The sequence below is a fragment of the Clytia hemisphaerica genome, unplaced genomic scaffold, assembly GCF_902728285.1.
Source record: "Clytia hemisphaerica strain Z4C2 unplaced genomic scaffold, Clytia hemisphaerica genome assembly, whole genome shotgun sequence".
In the NCBI taxonomy this organism is placed as follows: Eukaryota; Metazoa; Cnidaria; class Hydrozoa; order Leptothecata; family Clytiidae; genus Clytia; species Clytia hemisphaerica.
This window is the reverse complement of record NW_027104489.1, coordinates 796,075-817,655: the sequence shown is the minus strand read 5'-3', so window position 1 is coordinate 817,655 and position 21,581 is coordinate 796,075. Positions and strand designations below refer to the sequence as shown.

General features: G+C 34.9%; 2 protein-coding genes across 2 annotated transcripts; both read left to right on the top strand.

The window, feature by feature from the left end:
* Window positions 1-5,068: 5,068 nt before the first annotated feature.
* LOC136821510 (uncharacterized) lies at window positions 5,069-8,069 on the top strand. The gene is made up of 3 exons (XM_067077742.1): window positions 5,069-5,705; window positions 6,150-6,381; window positions 7,284-8,069. Exons 1-3 carry the CDS (start codon window positions 5,205-5,207, stop codon window positions 7,931-7,933), a joined length of 1,383 nt encoding a protein of 460 aa, XP_066933843.1. The 5' UTR covers window positions 5,069-5,204; the 3' UTR covers window positions 7,934-8,069.
* A 10,407-nt stretch (window positions 8,070-18,476) lies between these two features.
* On the top strand, window positions 18,477-21,158 carry LOC136821519 (ubiquitin carboxyl-terminal hydrolase 37-like). Its single transcript, XM_067077746.1, has one exon. It carries the CDS (start codon window positions 18,511-18,513, stop codon window positions 20,851-20,853), a length of 2,343 nt encoding a protein of 780 aa, XP_066933847.1. The 5' UTR covers window positions 18,477-18,510; the 3' UTR covers window positions 20,854-21,158.
* The last annotated feature ends 423 nt before the right edge of the window (window positions 21,159-21,581 follow it).

Genomic DNA, 21,581 nt, shown 5'->3' with positions numbered 1-21,581 from the left:
TTATATTTGTTTTGTATATTTCGTTTTCAACGACATTTCAAATCTTAGCACTACAGAATTGTAGCGGATATTAGGCACTAAAAAAGTCACGATGTATATTATCTCTCTAAATGACTTCAGACCATTCTTTTCTCGATGGACCAATTTCACAGAGAATTTATAGAGGGTATAACGTACTTCCTATCCTATGGAAAACTAAGCTACGTTAATTTTTTACAAAGTTTATCGTTTTATATTTCACTTTAATGAAAGAATTGACATAAATAATATTAATTACAATATAAAAATATATACAAATAAAATTCAAGTTTTGTTTTTAAAAATCACACATAGAGACTCAAAGTATTACACCCTTTCTGAGATGTGCATTTCGTCATTTTGTGGCCGAATGATATGGTGCATCGAGTCTTTGAAAAAGCTTGGACTCAATGGGGGTGCACTTGGTCTACTTTCGAGGCTCCCAGCTATCGGTGTTGATCTGGCGCTGTGACCAAAATTCGGATTGTACGCCGGTGCATCACTGATATCTTTATCGATGATGTTCAAAAAATCCTTGACGATCGCTTTTTTGTCTTTGAAAAACCATTTCATTATGAAGGCCATTTTGATTTACTTCGATGAAAATTGTAATTTGGTGGATCGTTATATCTCATTACCTCTTCAACGTACGACCAAATTTGTTGCTTTCTTCTTCTGTGAGTTTCCAAAGTCGGTTACTTCTTCTATTCTGTTTTCGATTTAGTTTATGAATATTTATTATAGTACACGTCTTATCTTTATTAGAAAGGTTTTGTGTTTTGATTTCTCGAGATTTCTGCGCGTCCTTTTATACCCTATATTTTACCTCTCACACAACTTTCCCCAGTGTCAATCGTTCAGAAAACACGTGTCAAGTACATCACAATCTCGTGCGGTCCTTTTTCATTGCACCAGGCAACGACCATTTGATTACGTCATTTTCAACCAATTGAGTAACAGTATTTTCACTAATAAGATTACCCTTCTCATATTCAAAATAATTCTAAGAATTATTCGATTTTTTTTTCTTTCTCTTTGTCTTGATGACATCATTCTTACTCCGCTTATGTCATTCACATTTTTGGTCAACTGGGAAATACCCACTTGCAATATGTGTTTTCTTTAAAGTTATTTCTCTTTTTATTCTACCATTAGAAACAATAGATCTGACACGTTTTTTTATAAGAACATTTTTGAAGCCTTTGGATGTTCTTAACTTGTTGAGTTTTAAGGCTAAAAATGTTCTTAACATGTTCTCATTTTCCATTTTGTGAGTAACTTTGTCCATATTTTCTTAAGAAATCAGGTGTTTTAAAGCCTGCAAAGCCTTGAATTTTTTTAAAAAACTTGTTCTCAACATTTTTGCCATGGAAACCTAATGTTCTTGTATAGTTTGTTCTTATAAAAATTGCTGTGGTTTAGATTGTACTTAACTGAGAAAACTCATTGCTTACATTCATCACTTTAAATACCAGTCTATCCAACAACTTCTATCTTTAACAAATTAGTAATATTTTCATGACATAATGTTTCCTTCAAATGTGCCAGTTTTTGATCGATTAGCCATAAATAAAAAACATGACGTAATGATGTAATATTCTTCACTGGGCGAAATAAGAGATTTCCAATCCTGGAATATCTTTAAAATATGACATTTCCATATACTTTTGTAAATATGGAAATATGACTTTTCTATATTTCCAAATATGTGGAAATACCATATTTCATGATATTTCCAAATCTGAAATATCATATTTTCAAAATATTTCGTCAAACTTTTGGAAATATGATATTTCCAAAAATTGGAAATATCTTGAAAATATGATGTTTCAATGAATTTCAGAATTTGAAATATGAAATATGATACTTCCACAACTTTAGAAATATAGAAAAGTAAAATTTCCATATTTACAAAAGTATATGGAAATATAATATTTTCAAGATATTTCCAGGATTGGAAATCTCTTATTTCGCCCAGTGCTTGTTTGAGTAAAGAAGAAGAATTTTCTTATGACGATGAGAATAAGTTTTCTACGAAATCTTGATAAAGTCAAGAAAGACCAAAATATTGGTGTTTTGTTTCTAAAACCTGATGACATCTTCAGAAATATACGTCTAATATTCATTTAGACGTTATTGAAATATATTTTCGAAAAACTATTCAAATCGAAGATAATGATTGTCAGCGATATTATCGATATCATCGTTCGTGATATATCGAAGACAACACCTTTCAATCCTCAACAAGACTCGCCAGTGTCTTCTGCAAATCTTCCAACGGTTTACAGCACGTTCTTTACCAGAAAACTTGACTAAAGTAAATATTCGCCTATATGGGGATGCTTGAAATAAATATTTCTTTCAGACACTATAAAGTCTCCACATACTTTTGATACAGACTTTAATTGCTTCACCTTTGAACGTTTTATAATCAATTATTTAGGGTTTTTATGGTCGGAATCCAGGAATCCCGGACATTACAAAAACAAATGGTTACAGTACAAATATTAAAATCACCGTCTGATTTTAAAATAGCAATTTGCCGTCTCTTTTTTCGTAAAATTCCATAATACCGTACTAAAAAGGGGCAAATCCCGTCAAAGTACAACCCCCACTTTTATAAAAAAAGCGTCCGTGATCGATTCGGTAGACTATCAAACTAGTCTTTTAATTAATCATGTCAGAGGGCTGGAACATAAAGGCGGCGGACGTTTGCTAAAATAGGAGCTGCGTAGGAGAACGAGCAAAAGTTTGTGAGAGGCTGCTGACAAAATTTCTTCCTACACTTACCTAAATCCTACGCTCACTTTTTCATTATCTGAAACTCAGATGGTGAAATTTTCATCCGACACGCTAAAACTCTGAAGGTCGGGAAAATTTTCAACATCTGGATGGTTTACATTACGGAATTTTGCGAGACCGCGTCAAAAATTTTGCAGCTTTAGGTTTACGGGCAAGGGCTGTTGAACCCGACTGAGGATGTGGCACATCAAAGGCCGACTATCATTCCTCTCGATGGGAAATTGGGCCGCTTCCTTTAAAGCTTTAGCGTGGGCGGCCGCCAATCCGCCATCGGAATATCAGATAAACTTTTCCCACGTGATAGCGTTCCAGCCCGACTGGCGTGCCAGTCTATCGATTCGGTTGCATGAGAGTCTGCTTGAGGCTCTGTTTCCTGAATTTGACGATGGTGAGATTCTTAGCACACTCTTTAGCTTAGGCCAAATTTGATCATGAATATTCTTAGATTCTATCATGAACTATTCTCTAAGAAACGTGACAATCAAAAACTCCAATAAGATCTATCGTGACAAAACCAACTCTATTTTTAATTGTCCAAACAGCTTCATTATAAAAAAGTAATCCATTTAAATATATTTGACAGACTAATGGTCACCTCTATAAAAAGAAAACCACAAAAACAACCTGGAAAAAACAAAAATTTTCCTGTTTTAGCAAGCTTGCACGCCGTTTTGGAATGTTTTGGAATGTTAGCTCCTAATTAATTTCAAACGTCAATGACTGATCTAAGACAGGGAAGATAAATAAACTTTTTGGTACAACAACGAGACATCAAATCAAGGTCTTAACTAAAAATAACTTAAATAAACCTGTTGATATAATTAGGAAAGACAGTGACAAATTCTTGGTCTTTAGTAGTTTTCTTTTTGCGTCTAAAAAAGTCCCCGACTGTGGTAAAAGTACATAATTTACCCTTAGTGACGCTGTAACACAGACAGAAAGCTTATTCACTGAAAATACTAAAGCAGAGGTATTGTTTTTTTTTGGTAGAGGGCGAATGAAAAATTACTTTCATGCGAGTCCTACTCCTAGATTTTAGGCCGGCGAATTTTTGTTTTAGAAAGTTTAGTGTGTTGATTAGCGGAAATTTGTACTTGAGGCAGCGAATGGACTTTTTAAAACGGTACATTTATAACATTATGACATTATTATACATTTTTATTTTACAAAGCCTGCCATCTATCAACTACTTAAACCCTATTACTTGAGGTATATGTTAAAGTGCTGTGCTTGATAATTTACACATGAAGGGTAGAGAGGAATTCCTACATAACACTCCTGTCTCACAGCCTCGGTAAAACTTTTATTTCCCACAGTGGGGATAAAAAATTTTCATTGAAATATCAATGGGGGTAAATATTTTATTATTCCAAGTTAAAAAAATCCAATGGGGTTGGTTTTAGAGTATAATTTTTAGACATTGAATTTCTAATGGGGATGAAATCAAAGTCGATTTTCCAGTGGGGCTGAAATTCCAGGGTTTTTTTTCCCCGGGACGAAATTTTTGCCAAGTTTTCCAGTGGGGCTGGGGCTGGGGCTCCAGCGGGTCTGTGACACAGGGGTGTTAAGTAGATTGCTACCAGCTTCTAAGAACTGTTTCATAGCTTTTCATACACCCCTGTCTCACAACCCGGATAAAATTTCTATCGAAATCCAAGCAGGGAGAAAACCTACAATTAATGGCGGCACATGCCGTAGGTCGGACCATATGAGTGCCCCCTCCCACGGGTGGCAAAACAATACTTTTATCAGTGAGAAGGAATTCTTGAAGTGTATATTGACGTGAACTCGTTGTATTTTGAACCGTTTTGGATATTTCATTGTTTCCACATTTCAAGCTGCTTCAAACATGCGCCAAAGAAACAAAGGCTATTATTAGTTTCGCTTTCAAACGTTTCAGATACATCAGCAAGAAGTAATAAAACTTCTTTTCTAGACTTTCAACATTCTATCAACAAATCATTATTATGATTTAGACCACGTGCTGTTGTGATTGATCCAATAAAGATCGCTATCAAAATATTTTAATTACGTCAAGGACAGATTAATGCTCTTCTTTCGGACAGCTTTCCTTAGAGACGTGATTAAACGTAGATAATTTAGTACGCCAATTATGTGCAATAACATAGAGGAAAGCTGTGAGACCTAAAAGCAGAACTTAATGGCAAAATAAAAAGAGATAATAGCTTTTCCAGACCACTAGACAATTCTGTTCCTTTGTTTAATCTTGTTCAACCAATGAGTGAACGAATCGTGCAAAAGGACCTCATCAGTCACCACCTCTTTTTTGCACATAAAAGAGCAAGCTGTAACAGCTTATCGACACTCGACTTCAACCATTACAGTGAAGAAACGTGAGTGGGGAAATCAAGTCATCCACCAAAATGCCAAACACAAAAAAGGTGAGGAACTCAAGACCCAAGAACTGGCTTCCAAAAAAAGCCAAAGACATTGAAAAGTTTTTGAAGAAATTCAAAAAAGATTATATTGAGGATTCAAAGAAGTACAAAAAGCTATACGAGTTGATCACCAAATACCATCCTATTATTAAAAAAGGTCAAGCTGGCACTAAAGAAGAATTGAGACCGTATGTCACTAAAAAGGAAATTGAAGAGTTGGATCTACACGAGCCTGTCAGAGAATTGTACGTTTTAATCATCACAGATCCGGAAGTGAATATGTTCTTCAACCAAATGTTTTGGAATCAAAATCCAGAGTACGAAAAGCTTTGTGACTCTTGGCAAGATTTTATCGTGCAGTTGGATGCTATTATGACATACACACCAGTTTACAGCAGAGATGCTTTAGTTGGATTCCCAATCAATGCTTTGGTGAATTGGCCAATGGCGACTGCTGATGGATATGCATGCTTCTTGAATGATAAGGTAGCTTTACACGCTTTTTTATAAGAACTAAGCCTAAAAAAGTTCTTAACATTTCTTATTTTCACCATTTTTTGAGCATTTTTATTCATTTTCTTAAGAAATCGGCCGATTAGAGTCCGCAGAGCCTTAAAACGTTCTTAATATTTTGGCTATAGAAGCCTTATGTTCTTATATAGCTTGTTCCTATCAAAAACGTGTATTACAGAATTACACCCCTGTATTTTAATGCGTGTTTGTATACACTTCTTTTATAAAAGCAGTAAATTTGATAGATTTGGGTTCATTGTTAAATCTTGTTCAAAAATGGAGCTTATTGTTACTACTGTATGTTGTTAAAACCCCGGAGAAATTCTCAAAATTGACACAAATCCACAATATCGAAAAACAGTCCAAGTTAATGTCTTAAATTCATTTCTCAATGCTTTTATTTGTTTCATTCCTTAGGTCAATGCAATCTTAAAGAGAGTGCTGAACTACTGGGCCCAATTTCTAATGAGTCCTGCATCGCGTTCCGTTTTACATTCTGGTGAAGAGGGGTGGTTCTGTGAAGATGCCCTTAAAGATATGGAAGATGATTTTGGAAATTCGTTTACTGATCAATTCCAGTGTAATTCAGATGAAGAGCATTATGGTTTCAAAAGTTGGGATGATTTCTTTACAAGACAATTTCGCCCTGGTAAGAATTAGTCGTTGAAAAGTGTTTTGTGAGAAAAATAATCAATCAATATATGGAGACTTTATCCTTCAAGGAATAATCAAATGGTTTGAGATGTTTAGATTACAGAAACCTTTTGTGGTTCTTAGTAGAACTTCAAAGTATTTTTGTGTAAATATTTTTCAACATCGAGATATCAAAATCTCAAATTTTTGAAAATGGGTTCTTACCCAGTCTGGAAAGGAGGGAAATGTTACGCCGGAGCTGCGCCAACTTGACTGGGAAAAGTTGAAGGCAGCAGATCTCATACCTCAAATCTACGCCTTAGATCTTTCCAGACTGGGTTCTTACACGGTTCTTACGTTGAAATTCTATTGTTTTTATTCTAAAAGCCAAAATCTTAACCTAAATATCTCGACTTTGGGAAAATAGTTAGGCAAAAACATTTTGAGATTTTGCTCAGGACAAATAAAAGGATGCCAAATATTAAAAACCATCTGATTATCCCTTTAAACGGAAATGATATCTGGATGACCATGGCTCCTTAAATTTTTGAAAATTCGGCTTCAAAACCACACTCAATCAAACATACGTTTGTCAAAGGCACATCCATAATTTTAATGAACTCGAGTTTTAGGCGTAATACTCTTATTTTTACCATTTTTGTGAGTACTTTTGTGTAATCTCTTAAGAGATGGGGATGTGTTAGATTCTGTTAAGCCTTTTAACTTATGTTCATAATATTTTGGTCATCAAATGTCCTTATATAGTGTGTTCTTACAAAAACGTGTATGTATAAAGAGGATGAAAATGTCTGAAGCCTTGTCGTCTTACTGAATAAGATAATGCCTGTCGATATAGTGCTTTAAGGGGCGTGTCTTAGGTTTTCTGTGGATATAAGGATTGTTACCTTTTGTTAATAGGTGTACGACCATTGCCAAGCCCTGATGCTGATAACATCATTGCAAACGCTTGTGAATCTGCACCATACAAGATCGAAACTGGAGTCAACCCAAAGAGTGTATTCTGGATGAAAGAACAACCTTATTCCCTTGATCACATGTTGAGCCATAATGGATGGGCTGAGTATTTCCATGGTGGTACGATTTACCAAGCTTTCTTGTCTGCTCTCAGCTACCATCGCTGGCATTCACCAATCTCTGGTACCATTATTGAAACGGAGATCATTGATGGTTCTTACTACTCACAAACGCATGTTATCCAAGATGATTATGCTTCACCAAACATGTCACAAGGTTACATCACACATGTTGCTGCACGTGCTGTCATCTATATTATGGCAGATAACCCCCTGATTGGTGTCCTTGGATTTGTTTCGATCGGTATGTCGGAAGTCTCTTCAAATGATATTACAGTCAAGAAAGGCCAACATGTTGAGAAGGGTGAGCAGTTAGGAATGTTCCATTTTGGCGGTTCCACCCATTGTCTTTTATTCCGCCCTGGAGTCAGTGTACAATGGGAGGAGTGCTGTCAAAATCCAAGCTTGGATGCAGATAATATTCCACTTCATCAGAAGATCGGCACTGTAATGAAAGCTACTCAACCAAAATAAATTATTTTCGTACAATATTTTCTTTGTTCAGTTATTATGAATTTTATTTTTATGTATCACTATCTTTATGTCACTCTTATGTATAAATTATAATATGATTTCTTTTGAAAATATAATCTGATTTTTGACTTCATAATACTTGTATCTTTTTCAGGCCAGTATTAATAGGAAGAACATGTGAAAAAAAATAGACGGTAAATAATATTGACGATTTTGGCGAGTTCTCTCTAAAATAAGCCCTCCCCTAAATTCCTTTTTCTTTGTTATCTTCAATCAATGCTTGAATTCTAGCATACTATGGTTGAAAAGATAATTTGATAATTCATAGCGCTAAAGTAAGTGGTCATAAAGTAAAGTATATACCGGAGTGGAATGGTATTTTCGAAGGATTTAATATTTTTTGTACCCTAGCAAATTTACATAGAAAAATTTGTACCCCAAGATAAAAGGAAAATTATATTTCGTACCTCTCAAAAATACATTTACACTTTTACATAACAACATTTAAATTAGGACATAAGGCCTAAGCCTTATAAAGTAAAAATGCCCGTAAAAAGGCTACTTGATAGCAGTATATGTAAAGAATAAAGCTTCCTTTACACATTTTTTTATAAGAATGTCCAAAATTTTTGAATCCTTCGGATGTATAATATTCCATTATGTATGTTCAACTAAAGCACCTCGCGACAAAGAAGTAGCAACAACATTGGGTCTACAAGATCGATTGCCCCGACGAAAATTGTTCAGAAATTCACGCAAAACATAGAGAAGGGGGTTTGAACGTTTCTACAATCAGCACCAAAATATATTGGCAATTTTGGGTAGTTTTTCAGAAGTTAAAAGTCGTAGCGAGAATTGCAGGTTCATATTTCCACTTTGCTTCATCGGATTCTTCGATTTAGGAGGGGTTAAGTGGCTTCCAGGCTATATTCCCAGCGGACCCAAAATTCATACCATCACGCCAATTTTTTTTCGATTTAACACCATCACGCCTGAAAAATTTGGTTCCAGGATGAAATTTCGCTGAAAAAACAACATTTTCTTGTTTTGTATACCATAAGCATAAGAATCGCATGTAGCGCCGTCGTTTCACGAAAAATCTTGTGCAGGTTTTGAAATTTTACAGACCAGAAAACTTATGGTTTATTCTATTTCTCAATATTTTACGATTTGGGTTGGACAGCCTGCTAGTTTTTGCGCGTCAAAAGACCACAGGCTAGTGAGTTTCATAGCATTTTTATTGGCTTGATCAAAGATTACATCATTTTAGACCAATGAAATTCGTTTAATGACATGCGGTTGGAGACAAATTAATATCAGCATAGTGAAAATTAACCCATCATAAAGGTAAAGTTGTATCATTCGCATATTATTTTCCATTCTGGTCTGCAATTTTTTTTCGGTGGGTAAACCATAAGGTACACCATTGCATGGCCCCCGTCTCCGGGGGGGGCGGGGGGCCAGGGGGGCCATGCCCCCCCCCAATATTTTGAAAAGTATTTTTTTTTACTTTGAAAAATCTCATATATAAAGTTTAGAGGGGTGAAATAAGGGCAAAAAGTCGAAAATTTTCTTCGTCGCCCAACCATGGTGGGCGACATATTTTTTTGGCCCCCTCAATTCGATGCGCACACCGGGGGCCATGCATTGGGGTACCCCATGGTAGGGCACCACCTTTTAAAACAACCTTGTAAAAGTAATCTTTTAAAAGTACGAGTAGCTTTTTTGGTAAAAACATGAGGGACCATGCCCCCTGGTCCCCTCGTTGACGGGACCCATGGGCATTAATTGTGAATTAGCGTGAATAGTTTTCAAAAGGGGAACGAGGAGACTCAACCATAGTTTGCGCAAACGGGAGAAATTTTCAATTTAGTATGGCTAGAATCGCCTTCATTTACTCTCTGTTTTCCAAAATATGGTTTAAACATCACATGATTCCTTTGATCAATGCCAATCTGAAGAATCTGCTCAAAATTACACCTCATAATAAACCTGTTGCTTCTTTTTGTTTAAAGGTTTTGCTACAAATATATATTTTCCTGAAATAAACCTGATGTCTTTGATGCATCTAAGAAAGATAAGAAAATGTTAGTTACGGAGGAAACGCAATCATGGTTTGTGCCAACAGGAGAAAGAAAGAAAGACTAGCTAGCAATTGCTAAAGACAATTGGAAGTTACAAGGATAAAATGGCAGATGAATAAAACTGTTTGCACCTTTTCTTTTATGTTTTAAAAGGAGATCTAGAGGAGGCCCCACCATAGCTGGGCCGACCAAGAAAATTTTGAGATTTAAACCCTCTAAATTGGATAGAATTACGATTCAAGTAATAGATATAATTTTCACGATCACGCTGAACTGCAAATTTCACGCCATCACGCCTAAAAAAACTCGATTTCACGATCACGCCAGCACTTCATTTTCACGCCATCACGCTGTTTTTTTTCAAAATTTCACGCCATCACGCCACGAAAAACCCTCCATCACACCATAACGCCAACCGCTGGGGGGGGGGGGCTCTTTAGTTAATTGCTAAAATAGGATTTTAACAGAAACGACAGAAGAGAAATTACTGAGGGATTTCTCTCATTGCAGAAAAAAACACCATTACATTAAATGTACAAAACTTATTTAAAAACAATACTAATTTTCACAACGTAATCTTTTTTTCATTATAATCAGTCACTTGCACCTTTGACTTTTTAGTCCCATTTTGGGGGATATTTTATATGTCTTTGTTCGTTGTTTTACTATTTAAAGGGACATTAAAGTAGTAAAATGTAAAAATTGTGCAAACCACGTGTCATTAAAGTTAAAGAGAACAATTAAAATCACGTGTCCAAAACAAACTTGTAAAACAATTGAACAATCAAAATTATAGCCATATTTGGTTTAATTTTTTATTTTGACATGTGACATTTGTTTTGATTTTGTATCCGCTGCATACAGTTTGTCTACAAATTTTACAAGTACTGTTATGTCCCTTTAATCCCGAGTGAAATGAAAAATAACTCGCAAAGCTTAAGGAAGTAAAATAAGCTGAGTTGTGAAAATGACGTCACAAAATTCCAAAATAGGCCATTTCACAGTGTCTAACTAACGGGAAGTTGTTATCGGGGCGCAATCAGTTCTTATTACCCATGATCCATTTGGACTTGTGGAAATGGCCTATTGACATCATAACTCAGGATAACTCGATTTTCTAACTCGGCCGAGTTTTTCCGATCGGAAAAAATACGGGAGTTCCGGTCGAAGCAAGAAAGAAAAAATAGCGCGAAAAATTCTGGAAAAGGCGCGAGACAAAATGGCTGACATTTCATCATGTTTTTTTCGACAGGGTTTGTATTTTTGATTGATTTAAATTGTAAATAACCTGGGAAGAATTTCCCCATTAGGATAAGATTCTGAATCACACCCAACGCTTTCCTTGTAATCTAGATTTAAGATTTAGCCATTTTTTTTTTAATTTTCCAAGCACTTTTCCTTCACTGATGGATGGTCTATAGTCGCGCGGCTGAGGTCGAAAAACGTTTCATTTCGTGATACATCTTTTAGATTCCAAAAAAAAACAACGGAAACTCGCGAATTAGTATGTGTAGATTACAAAATCAAAAAGTTTCCACGATATTATCGTGCAAGTAACGAGTAATACACCGTTTAGGAGTCTCGCCATTTCACGGTACTCCATTTCAGAGGCCCGGTAAAAATGGTAGGTAAAAATGCGCACTTTAGTACTGTGAAAGGTTAGAGGAATGTAAACATTGTGAATTTTTGTCTCTCCTTTAAAGAGAATGATTTAGATAGCAACTCCAGAAGATTTTTCAAGTTTTAATTTTTTTTCAAAATCTATCCTATCTTGTAGAGCTTTGAAAAAGAAAGAAAATGAGGGGTCATAGGCCTCCAGAGGATTAGTGGTTGTAAAGATATTCAAATTTTAGTGTCAAAAATTTGACTAAAAATGTCAAAAAAAAGGTTAGGAAAATAGCTTGGAAAAATTCGAAAAATGTGTCGAAAAAGAAAAAAAAGAAATTTTCCAGTCATGCTTCTTAAATTTTGCATATCTCTTTTTCTAGTGTAGCTAGAGACCTCAAATTTGGAGGGAGAATTCTTTGATGGTGTTAAAATATTATTATATAAAAATATTTGTAAAATGTTTAGTATATTTATCAAAATAACGAAAGATATATCTTTTTTTGAAAAAAGAAGACATTGCATTGTTTTATTTTTGTTTTTGAAGAAAATAGCTTGGAAAAGGTTGAAATGAGTCAAAAAAGGTGGTAGGACCCATTTTCAAGGGGTCTCTGGAAATGGAGGAACAAAAACTTATGAGTAAAGAATAAGTTTTTCTGAAAGGAGAAACCCCAAATGAAAAGAAAATCCATTTCGGCAGAAATAAAAACTTTTTTTTGGGACATTCCCATGCTAAAGAAGCAAAAAAGTTAAAAAAACTACATGAAAATGAAAGAACTAGAATTATCGATTGTGATTTTTGAATTCCTCACCCTTTTTCTGATAAACATACAAAGTTTCAGCCTCCAAATACATTTTCCTCCGTTTCCAGACACATTTGTTCTTCGATAGTTGCTAATTTTTTTTCTCCCGTCGGCAAACAATTTTCAAAATGTTGCAAAACGTTCGGCATTTTACCAATTTGCCGTCTAGCCCGTGTCCACAGTGTTATATACCGCTGGAAAGCTAAGATCACAGGCTTTCATTTAGTAAAAACCGGAACGCTTTAGCATACATATAAATAAAGTTCCAAGGGTTCAAAGTTCACGGAAAAATGAAACATTTGGTTTGACGTCAACGAAAGTTGCATGACTTCTGGAGTCGCTAATTTAGATATTTGAACATGATATCAATGATAATTTTATAAGTCTCTCCTGAAAATTTCACAAAAATTCATCAAGAGGAAAGTAAGTTATGATTAAAAGGAGTTCTTTACCTACCGTTTTTCTGCTATGTTTCCTTATGAGAACCAGATGTTTACCTACCGTTTTTTTACGGAGGAGAGTGAATTTTCCGTGATCGCTAAAATCAAAACAATGGAAAATTGGATTGACGCGTGCGCAGTCGACACTCCTAAACGGTGTATTGGCGATTTTTTGCGTTTCCAGGCAAAATTGCAAGGCCTGGAAATTCATGATTTTTGGGGGGTCTTCAAATTAAAAAAAGACCTATATCACATAATAGAGCTCTTCAAACTGAGCAAAAAAGTGTATTACACCAAAGTCCCAACTTCTCTAGATCAAAAGTTATGGGCCTATTTGTGGTCAAAAAGGTGTTTAATTTTGCATAAATTTATGCAGATTGTGGGGAAATTCCCTATTTTCCATCAGTTTTTCACCACAAATAGGCCAATAAATTTTGATCTAGAGAAGTTGGGACTTTGGTGTAATACACTTTTTTGCTCAGTTTGAAGAGCTCTATCATGTGATATAGGTCTTTTTTTAATTTGAAGACCCCCCAAAAATCATAAATTTCCAGGCCTTGCAATTTTGCCTGGAAACGCAAAAAATCGCCATTTACTCGTTACTTGCACGATAATATCGTGGAAACTTTTTGATTTTGGAATCTACATATACTAATTCGAGAGTTTCCATCGAAAAAAGTGGAATCTAAGAGGTGTATCACGAAAATCATTTTCTAGCCACTTTTTTCGACCTCAGCCGCGCGACTACTACTGAAAAATTGAGTTTCAACGATGAAAGCAAGAGCTATTCAGCTTTGGCAAGTTGCATAGTTCGGCAGTGCTCCAATATTCCACCACATTGTAGTTTTACACAACATTTCCACAGGGGTATGCTGCTATTCTGCACACCACTCCCCGTTGAAGTTTGTAATTTGACGTGTAATTTGAAATCATGAACACGCAGACCAATTTTCTCCAAAACTAAGCTAAAGCTTAATTATGTAAAAGCTTGCTATTTTGAATAAAATAGCCTGATTGTGAAAAATCCCTAGGTAGGAAATTAAAATCCTAGAGTGAAAAGTTTACTTTTGGGCTGGTCTTCAAAATGCACATATGATTTTGAGTAGCCTGGGGAATCCATGCAATGATTTCTTCTTTGATAAACTGATGGCGAAACGTATAGCATGGCACGGGCTGAGAGTTTGAATTTCCCAGATCCTAATAACGGTTAAAAACATAGCCAATCAAATTTTGTTAGCTATCTGGTTATTCTTCCACTGGTCACACTTTTTCTTATAGAGAAAGCGCAACTTTCAAAATTTGTTTTTATTTTAGTAAGTGAGGACAGCGCTAAATTCGAATTTCCCACTGTAAAAAATGTGAGTCCAATATTGGACATTTTCGTTTCCATTCCATCCAAAAAGTTTCCATTTTTCCATCTATTTTTAGAGTGTATTCTTGGAGGAAACTGCCAGCCAGCCAGCAGCCAAAACAATCGCGTGTAATGGGTGATTTAAAATTATGACCTTTGAACACTGTGACCTCTGACCCCAAAATGGCGCATGTAATGATAAACAAAGTCAAAATGCTGCGAATGCACTAGAAATCGCTCGCAAAAAATCAGCAATAATAAAATTTTTGAACGAAGGAAAGGTCATTGACAGTGAGGCTGGAACTTTGATTTTTGAGGATTTCAATTTTACCAGCTTTTTAGCCATTTTTGCCTCGCTAACCCAAATGTCGCAACCTCTTTACCTTCAGAAAAGATCGAAATTAGAGTTTTTTAACGTTCCGAAAAAAACGCTTAGCAGAATTTTTTTCATCTTCACAGGATCGATTGTCAACAACAAAATACATCTTTTGGTCATTGGGTTTGTTTCTGACGTTTTCCCTTCAAAGAATATTGATCACTTTCCTTTTCCCCCTTGAGCGCTCAATAAAAAAATGATCAGCTCGTATACTTGCGCGAGCGTATAAAGACGAGGCGGTAATTTTGCACTGAGGGTGCTACTTAGTTTCCGCCCTATTTTGCACCCACGATAGAATGGTCCAAATACGGGGGTATATATTCCAAATGATAAACTATGTCGTTCTGTAAGTGTTTATTTTCTGAGAGATACAAATAGTGTATTGAATATTGTTAACTTATTTATTTAAGTATTTTTGAGCGCAAATTTAAATATATGGTTGAATAAAAAACAAATGATAGCAGTTCTGTTTATTCCTCTAACCCCCAGGAAAAGTTTTTTTGCCGACTTAGCTATTTTACAAATCTCGGAAAAGAATTCCCATAGGAATTCTGATACATAACCTGATTGGTTAATTTCGGAACGGCTTTCAAGAAAGTCATAATGGCAGATAATTTTAAAAATTTCTGAGGAAATGTGTGTAATTTATCAATGTTGATGGCTTGTTGATTCTTTAAAGAAAAAAGATCACAGGTATAGCTTTTTCTAATCCTGGAATATTGAGGTTCCAGCTACACTGATTGACAGAAAAAGTCCGACAAATTTACCGACTCACCAACTCAAATCTACTCAATTTTCAAGAGTTGGTCGGGTGACGCGAAACGAAGATATTTGTGATTGCCGCCTAAGGCAAGAAAACACTTTTTTGTCCTCTAAATGTCCTGAATAGCTAGGTGTTTTCATTTCCTAAAATTCTAATTTGATTATGAAGTGCAATCCTTATTTGAAATGTTTTGGAGGATTTCTGTTAATCCTTATCTTATGTTATGTTTATTTGATTTATCTTTCCTTGTATTTTCCTTCAAGTTTTTGTAAACCATAGTTTCTTTCACGGCCACAAAAAAAAAATTCTTAACTGCACTCATAAAAAAATTACCATCCAGGACCCTCTGCCCTTCTATTAGCCAGCAAAAACTAAATAACACTTTAAACTAAAGTTTCTTACCATTTTCCATCGAAAACAACAAGAAACATTGAAAGCTGGAGACCAGGGCCTTAAATAACAGTCAGACATTGGACATTGTCAGACCCATTAATGAAATGTTCGACCCATATTTACAATCCCATAATAAGTTCAAACAAAAAAGATTATAATTACGTAAATTTGAAATTGGCAAATTCCTTATTTAAAATGTCCTGTATTCTTTGTGTGTGAAAGCAAACAATTCATCCTTTTTCAAGCTTGCTTCAAGCCAAAAGGGTAAAAAATGCTCTCCACTAATGTCTTTCTATAAATTTCTAGTTGGTCTTATTTTTTGTCCAACCAATAACGATCACGTCAGATAATCCGACCAATTAACAGTAAAAATTCATTCGGACATGTCCAACTCGAATTGATTTGCTTCGGACATCGTGTCCGACCATCAAAATATTCTTATTTAAGGCCCTGGTAGGCGGTAACACCAAAACGCCCAAAATGATCTTCCAACAGAAGGCAAGTTAGTTGCCGTGCAAGTTACGTCACACACTTCACCCCAGTGCACAACGAACAGTGTTTCGGTGAATATCAATAATTATAAGAATATCTTATTGGCTTAGCTTCAGTAGACTTTGAGTGCTTCAGTGAAAATAAAGAAGGAGAAAGATGAAAAATGTGCTGTTTAATTTTGATAAACTGGTTTATTCTATCATTGTTGAAAGTTTGAGAAGGTTTTACCGAATGCAGTTTTTTTTACATCCAATAAAAGACACAGTCAGCTTATTTACTATGTTTGCTATATATTCTAGGCCAAAACGGTAAAAAAAGACACAAACAGTCCTGTTACATTTTTTTCGATTGCGGCTGCGTTCAGGAACTCGCCAAATGTTCCTAACCAAATGATAGAACAAATTCTTGTTTATCGAAATTAACTAGCACATTTTTTATCTGTCTCCTTCTTCATCTTCAATAAATTACTTAATGTCAAATAGAATTAAACACATAATTGAGATATTCTTATAACCTGTATGAAATGTTAGCACCTGAGGGAAATTGGGATAATAGGAAAGAAAATCCTTAAGGAAACCCAGAAGAAACTTTGAAGACTTTCATGTAGAAAAAACCCTCAAATATTGAAGATGTCTGAAAGGTATTGATTTGTACAGTTATAACTTTCAAAAGCTTCTCACTTGGTCATCCAGAAAGTATGTACTCTTAGGTTCCAAATAAACAGGCCCCCTGCTTGTTAATCTTTCGTCTCCCCCTCCCGGAGCTTATAAGCACTCCTACGTTTATTCATTTTTAAGAATATCTTCAGCTTTCAAAGAAAAGGTACCTTATTTTGCTCTAAATAGCCTATCTAATTTCAGCCTATATTTACCATCTCTTCAGGTTTTCAGAAGTACAATAAGAAACCCTTGACAATTATGTCCCCCCCATTTATTAGAATTTTAAGTATTTTTCGACCGCCTCTTTATTCAAACCCCCTTTTTATTTGAAAGCTAAGAGTACCCTTATTTATACGCAGAGAACAATAAAAATGCCGTCATTTAAACAATAGACATACCCTTACGCAAAACCTCCTCCCCTCACCTCCTCTGGCCCCCTTATCAACCTTATTAATAACTTTAAAAACTGAAATTTTGAAATAAATTTAAACTGCCACTTCGAATTTCTTAACCATCGATCAAATTTGACATTCCATTCCATTGTTTCTATATAAAAAGGAATACTAGGAAAGTGTTCAATTCTACAAAATTCATAGTTTGCACCCCCCCCTTTTTAATAGGGGGGGATGCCAACTTTCTGGAGGGCCTTTGTAGGGGGGGTACCGAGATCTGCCGAAAAAACTAGGGGGGATGGGAATGTAGGGGGGGATGGGAATGTAGGGGGGGATCAAATAAAAAAGGGGGGGGGACCTGAAGAACTTTCAACAGAACACACACATTTTAGATTACATTTTAAAATGATCAAGATTAATGAAAAACGCTAGTTATATTCTGTCATTGTTGGCTCGTGACTATAATACTTCATACTCTTTCTTGTTGATAATTTTGCTGGTAGGTGGGAAAGCAAGTTTCCTTCGAAACGGATTTTCTGTAAAAAAAAAGGGGGGGATAAGATTTCATTACAAAAGGGGGGGATGGGTATATAGGGGGGGATGAAATAAACCTAGGGGGGTTCATACCCCTCTGCAAACTATGAAATTACAACAAAATAGAACATTATAAAAGATTTATAACTTTGTTTGAATACCGGGTGACCCACAAAAAAGTATAAGAGTTTGGAGGGTAACTGTGTCCGAAATTTGATACTGTCTTTTTTGACGTTTTTTAACTGTTTTTTATAATGACTTTTGACTTTATACCTCCATATCTCGATAACTACTTTTCCAAAATTAAAAAATGATACATCAAAATTTAAGTTTGCCTTTCCTCTCTTTACCATGAAAAAAGAATTTAGTTAAAATTCAATTTTTTTCGGACAGTTACCCTCCAAACTCTTATACTTTTTCGTGGGTCACCCGGTAGAATAGTACTTAAAATACAAAAAATCATGAATATTTTGTCAGCTTTATTCACCAATCCAGACACTTTCTGATATCGAAAATATTTTAATATTAGACTTGTTTTATTATATTTTTTGTTGAAAATCTCATTCTCTTTCAACATTTCCCTTGAAATTGAGATGTCACAGATCCTAAGGGTGGTCGGCCTACAAGAATCCTTAGAAAATCATTTTGACATTAAATTTATTTTCATATTCTTTAGAGATAAAAAATGTCGCTTTTTTCAGCTGGTCCAAATATTGAAGTTATCAAAACTACTGGTCAAAAATTAAAGATTTCTACTTCCAGTAGACTTGGTCACATTATAGATGGAAAAGGAGAGTTGGTGTTAATGCGATCCAAAAATGGAAATAGTTTTAGCCTCAACATAAAAAATGATACTGGTACGAAAAAAGATTCTTTCAAATTCAATTATCCCAAGGATTCTGTGAAATGCAGTTTCAGAGAAAACCAACTTTGTTTCACCTATACCATTAAAACCACAAACATCAAGACTGGAATCATAAGTGGTGAAATTTTGGATCTTAAATCGTTCAAGGAATTTAATTCGTTGATGAAACAGATGGAAACAAAACGATTCAAACCGATTGAAATTGTTTCTTCAGGAAGTAATATTAATGCAACAAAACCAAGTATTCAATCCCTTAGCCAAAAGAACAGAAGTTTTGAATACTGTTCCAATACTGAGACTGAAACAGGATCGTTTAAGACGGAGCAAAATGCGATAACTCCTAAGCGCGAGAGTGACAACATGAATTCAAAAGAGAACACACCTAAATCAATACCTAAGAGGATGGCAATGAAGATGAAAGGGGGAGAAGATAACAGGAAACCTCTGGATACTTTGAAAACCAAACAGTTCTACAGTAAAGACACCAATACACCGAAGAGGGAAGTTAAATCAAACTTTCCTGTTTATTCACAAAGTAAATTCAACAAGATTCCCAAATTTATTAAAAACAGGCTACCTTCTCCAATTCCTTTTCGTAAGAACAAAGAGAAAATTACAAGGGAATCAAATGAAAGTATTGAAGACTTTTTTGAAGATGATAATTCACTTATTGGATTTGCTAATTTGGGAAATACGTGTTACATGAATGCAATACTCCAATGCCTATTAAACATACCAAATTTCTATCAAGAACTACACAATCAAAACAATCTTGCTGTCTTACCAAAAGAAAGTCTTTATAAACGTCTTTGTCAGCTTGGTTTTGCTAAACATAATCTTCAAGGATCAGAAACACAGAAACAACATTTACAACTAGTGAAAGAATCAATCTCTTCTGCTGCCAATCGGTTTTCTGGTTACTCGCAACATGATGCTCATGAATTCCTTTGTCAATGCATGGATCAATTGAAGGAAGACTTGTTAACTCAAATGACAAAGAAAAAAGAAGAAATGCAATTGTCTATTGAAGAATTGAAATCAGTTTTTGTTTGTCCGATTAAAGAGAACTTGGAGACCACAGTAACACACTCTATTAGATGTCTTGGTTGTAAAGAGAAAGTTATTAAAGATGAAGAGTACCACGACTTTTCTCTTGTTATTCCAGAATATGATGAGAATTTTAACCCTGGTACACTAAGTATTGAAAAATTACTGAATCTTTATTTTGCTGATGAAGAAATCGAGTACACATGTGAAAAATGTCAAAACAGTAGTTCAGTGTTAACCCACCAAATGAAAAAGCTTCCACGTATCCTTGTCTTACATTTAAAGAGGTATGACAGTTATGAGATGAAGAAATCAGATTCCATCAAAATTCCTAAAATCATGGACATCTCAAAAGTTGTCTCTGATGAAGTTGCTTTTCCATCCGATTTCAATCTTGATTGCTCTTTGTGGAAAGATTCTACTACCCTCAAAAGTGGAGTCAAACGTAAATCTGAAGACTCGAGTTTTCTTTCTAATGCACCACTAAATAAGACACCAAAAGTCAACAGAAATTCTTACATCAATGAAATGAGTGCTGCAGAAATACTTGCTATCAGTGCTAGAGAAAGTCGTAAAGAGGAAAGTAATTCGTCGTACAGCAATCCATCTCACAGCTTCACAAAGATTCAAGGACCACGTAAAACCTTGACTTTTACCTCAGACAGTGAGTTTGATTCAAATATGGAGGTCAAAACTGAGCCAAAACTATCGCCAGAAGAGCAGCAGATCAAAGAAGCAATGGAATTAAGTATACAGGAATACAAATCACAACAGAGACTTGATATGAGTACTTTTTCACTGTCCAAACAAACCAGTACTCCTTCATCAATTAAAACTGAACCTTTCTTCCAAGTTTTATCCTCAGATAGTGATGCTATAACAGATGAGAAGCAAACCTATCGTTTAGTGGGTGTTGTCAATCACCATGGTATGAACACGGCTAGTGGTCACTACACCTGTGATTGTTATGATTTCAAATCCAAACAATGGCGTAATTACAATGATTCGTCTGTCAAAGAAATGGATGAGTATGATTGGAACAGGAGATCTTCAAGTGCGTACATTGTCTTTTATATGCACGACAAATGTTATCAATCCATTCAAAATAAATACTAAAGTTTTCTTTTTTACAGCTTTTTAAAATCTGTTATTTTGTTATTATGTACATAATTAAAAAAAGCAAGTAACATTCTCAGTCAAAAACCATTTATCAATCCGAAACTTTTTTGACAGTGCCTTTATGCTGTACGTTTTATCTATGAAGTAGCCTTTTTAAACAAGAAAAATCAAACGCTTCTTCTTTGAACTTCTAAGCTAGCTTTGACATGCGAGAATGACTTTTAGCCCTACAGTTCACCTAATATTATATTTATCTTTCAAGGCAGTTCCATCATTTTTGTTTTCAATAATTATTTTCACAGTTTATTTTTTAATTTTCTTGAAACTAAAACTGTTTATCCTGACTTCCTCACAAATAACAGACACAAATGATTTTAACTTTTTAGAGTGTCTTTTTCACCTGTTTTCACCATAAAAATCTCTCATTAAACAACAATTTTCTTTTTTTAAGTCAAAAGATTTTTATGGGACACTAAGGAACTTTTGTTTTGAATTTGGATTCCCTTTATTATTGTAAAGCTATAAATAGTTTATTTTTCATTTATTTAGAGTATATATTATAAACCTCATGGCAATGTATAGAAATACAACATAATTAATGTTTTGTGTCCCTCGTAAGCCCCACTGAACCTATTTTGAAACTTAGATGTTGTTGACTACTGAATAAACAGTCTTTGCTCTTTACTTCTCAAAACTTGTTCCGTCTTACTTTGTCGCTAGCATTG

Excerpts from the sequence above, each read along its gene's own strand:
- LOC136821510 (XM_067077742.1), top strand. The coding sequence starts at position 5,205 with ATGCCAAACACAAAAAAGGTGAGGAACTCAAGACCCAAGAACTGGCTT. Across the intron at positions 5,706-6,149 it reads CATGCTTCTTGAATGATAAG|GTCAATGCAATCTTAAAGAG; the intron begins GTAGCTTTACAC and ends TTCATTCCTTAG. Across the intron at positions 6,382-7,283 it reads TACAAGACAATTTCGCCCTG|GTGTACGACCATTGCCAAGC; the intron begins GTAAGAATTAGT and ends TTTTGTTAATAG.
- LOC136821519 (XM_067077746.1), top strand. The coding sequence starts at position 18,511 with ATGTCGCTTTTTTCAGCTGGTCCAAATATTGAAGTTATCAAAACTACT.